The sequence below is a fragment of the Pelecanus crispus genome, chromosome 7 (assembly GCF_030463565.1).
Source record: "Pelecanus crispus isolate bPelCri1 chromosome 7, bPelCri1.pri, whole genome shotgun sequence".
In the NCBI taxonomy this organism is placed as follows: domain Eukaryota; kingdom Metazoa; phylum Chordata; class Aves; order Pelecaniformes; family Pelecanidae; genus Pelecanus; species Pelecanus crispus.
The window spans coordinates 51,671,006-51,674,177 of NC_134649.1; the positions used below are offsets into that span (position 1 = coordinate 51,671,006).

The window sequence follows — 3,172 nt, forward strand, 5'->3', positions numbered from 1 at the left end:
GCCTCTTGGCAGAAGGCAAAGCAAAATCACTGGCTTTCAGAACTATCTGTGCATCAGGAAGTTAGATGTTTAAAATGCTCATTTTTCTGGCAGAATAAATACAAACAAGTGCCTGGCTTTAATTACGAAGAATTTACAGATTCTTTGCAGAATATAAAATAGACTGAGAGGTTAGTAACAGAAATGAGGAAGGACCCTCATAAGAGACTTCAATCCCTACAGCAGTACCATATTTCTTTTTCAGTGTCTGGAAATATTGCTATTATTGCTAGGTTTGTTTGCTCCATCCTCCTCTCCTGTTGTTCTCTCTCCCATGAAAGCTGCAGGAACCCCGGTCCCACAATGCCATCTATCCAGCTGCCACTGCTACTCCTCTGCCTGACCTTGTGTAGTGTTTGCCTCAACCACGGGCAGCCCCTTCCAGAGGGAAGTAAGAACGTGGGAAGAAGTCCCCTGGATGACATCCTGCAGAGATCCGAAAGCCTCATTCTTCAGTCGGTCCTCAAGAAAGCTGAGAAGGAAGAAGAGATGGATAAAGGTATATTATAACACTGGGGACATCCATCTGGTGATGGTGGCATAGTACTTGGCTGAGATCATTAGATCCAATGTATAGTTCCCAGGTTCTAATTATATATTCATTACTTTAGCTAAAGGAGGGGAAGGATAGAAGGTCTGCTGCAATACACGGACACAGAGTTCTCAAAAGGTGCTTTCTTCTCTAAGATCTCCCCGCTTAGGTAATGCTGTACCATCACTAAGCAGCTGCTGCATGAGAAGGTAGAAGCCTGCCACAGAAAACTTGCCCATCTGGCAAGTACTTCCCTAGGGAAGCTCTAAGAGGACATGTGGAGGACATTCCCCAGTTGTGGACCCTGTTCCTAATGTTAGCTAGAGGTGGGAGTGCTGCCATTCACCTACTATCTCAACCCACCGATTCCTACACCCCAACAGAAGTGGGCTTTTCCATGGCTGGGAATGCAGAGGCTGCTCTAGTGTTTGCCACCTCCTAGCTTGCAGCTGCTCTGCTCTCACCAGTCACAGCAGTGGAAGCAAATCAGACTCAGGGATTGCATCAGCAGCACATAGGTGCCTGCCGCCAACAAGGAGCACAGAGCCCCTTCAGAGTAGAAAGAGGAGCCGGCCCCAAGTGCCCACAGAAAAAGCCTTCCTCCCTCTTCACAGGAATGCTGAGAGCTGGTCGTGGCAATCCAAGACCTGAGATATTAAAAGAGCTTAAAAAGGAGTAAGAGATACTAATAGAGTTATGATTGCTAGCTGGAGATACCGAGCTGGCTTTCAAACAGCCACATCCCTCATCTACTTGTGTCTCAGCCCTATCCCTTCCCTGTCTCATGCCGATTTCCAGCTCTTCCCCATACCCAGCTTCTGCAGCTGATATATTCCAGCTACTCAGCACCTCTTACTCACCTCCCTTTACCTGAATCTGACACATTTACCTGAATCAACAAATTAGGCTTTGTCACTGCATGTCTTCCCATTTGGCTGCAGTTAGTTCCTAATGTATTAATCCATCCTTGCTAAAAACGTGCCAGAACTGTTTTGACAGATGCCATCCAGAGTGATCAAATTCAAGACCATACAGTTAACTGTGCAATTAAATGGGCATAATGAGCAACAGATTATGATCCTGCACCATAGAACTCCACAAGTTCCCATTTCAGCTTCCTCAGTGAGGATTATGGGGGCTCATTAACATTATTCTTTTCCTTGGTCAGAATCAAATGCCCCTCTGCCAGAATGGCTTTCCAAAAGACAACGCCCTGAGAAAAAGTACCTAAGTGACCTGGAGAAGAGACAGCACCCTGGAAAAAGAGACATTGAGGAAGACACATCTTATGGAGACATTCAGAAGAGGCAGCATCCAGGGAAAAGAGAGCTAGAAGATGACCTTGATGGCTATCTGGAGCTGAAAAAGCAACAGCATCCCGGCAGAAGGTCATTGTCGGATCAGTATGCTGACATCCCTAGTGCACAGCTAACCTACTTGAATGAGTTATCCAAAAGACAGCATCCAGGCAGAAGGTATCTGATGTACAAGCACCAGCATCCTAGCAAAAGAGGCTGGAATGATGAGGTAGACCTAAATGACCAATATGGTGAGAAACGCCAGCACCCTGGGAAAAGGCACTGGAATTCCGACAGCCCAGATGATGCAGGCCCCTGCAACTTTCAGGAGTCCTTCACCTGTAACAAAGGCAGCTTGTTGCTTGATTTAGTAGAAAATGTTAGCAAAGACAGGGTAGAAGAAAAACGTCAGCACCCAGGAAAGAGATCAGCATGGGAGACTGAAACAGAGGAATGAGAAAATAATTGTGTATCATTTGCATTTGGTGAAGTAAACTGCCAGATCACTAAAAAATTCTGTTCGCTCCCTTTTGGCTTCCTGCTGCTGACCTCTGCACCTACCTTTCAGTGCATTCATGTTCCCATTTAAGTTAATGGCTTTGTCGCACACTTAAAGTAAAGGAACTAAAGGACCCAGCTGAATGGGACAGGCAAGTACTGAGTCTTCAACTCCCCCACTTCAGGAAGTTAAGAGTGCTCATTTCCTTATGAGCCCAGACCCCACTACGTGCGTCCAATTTTCTGTTCCCAAATGACTAAAACAAGGTCTTAAATATCTGTTCTGATGCTACTAAAGTGGAATAATTATATAGTTTCCTCTCATGTCAGTGAAATCAGTAAACTAATAAAGAGGGAGAAAAAAAAGAGCAATTCGCAACATCTGCGAATTATTTCAAAATGAAATTGAACAGGTTTTCAATTCTAAATGAGACATTAATGAGACCTGAACCCTTGTGCACTACAATCTGTCTGGACAGTAAGCACTAAACAGAGATAGGAACTGTTCCAACTGGAACAGATCAGATGACCGACTTCATAGTTTGGCTTGGAACTGGCACATAAAAACCCTTTTCATCTTAAGAGGGCACACAGTGCAACGGGTTAGTGCATCCCAGAGCATCTCAACCCAAAGTTGTGAACCTGACTGCGTACACCCCATACTAGAACTCCCGCCCTGGTATGTCCACATTTCAGTCATGCCACTTGAACTCATGCCTTCCCCTCAGACATCTAAAAATGAAATAAGCAGACATCCTTTTCTTCCAGTAAGGATTTCCAATTTCTCTCCTCTCAAAGGAATGCT

The 3,172-nt window shown here is 45.0% G+C and overlaps 1 protein-coding gene across 1 annotated transcript; it reads left to right on the plus strand.

Annotated features, from left to right (window-relative positions):
* The first annotated feature begins 342 nt into the window (after positions 1-342).
* On the plus strand, positions 343-2,326 carry TRH (thyrotropin releasing hormone). The gene is made up of 2 exons (XM_009477839.2): positions 343-538; positions 1,740-2,326. The coding sequence occupies exons 1-2, from the start codon at positions 343-345 to the stop codon at positions 2,324-2,326; spliced, it is 783 nt and encodes a 260-aa protein (XP_009476114.2).
* Positions 2,327-3,172: the final 846 nt, after the last annotated feature.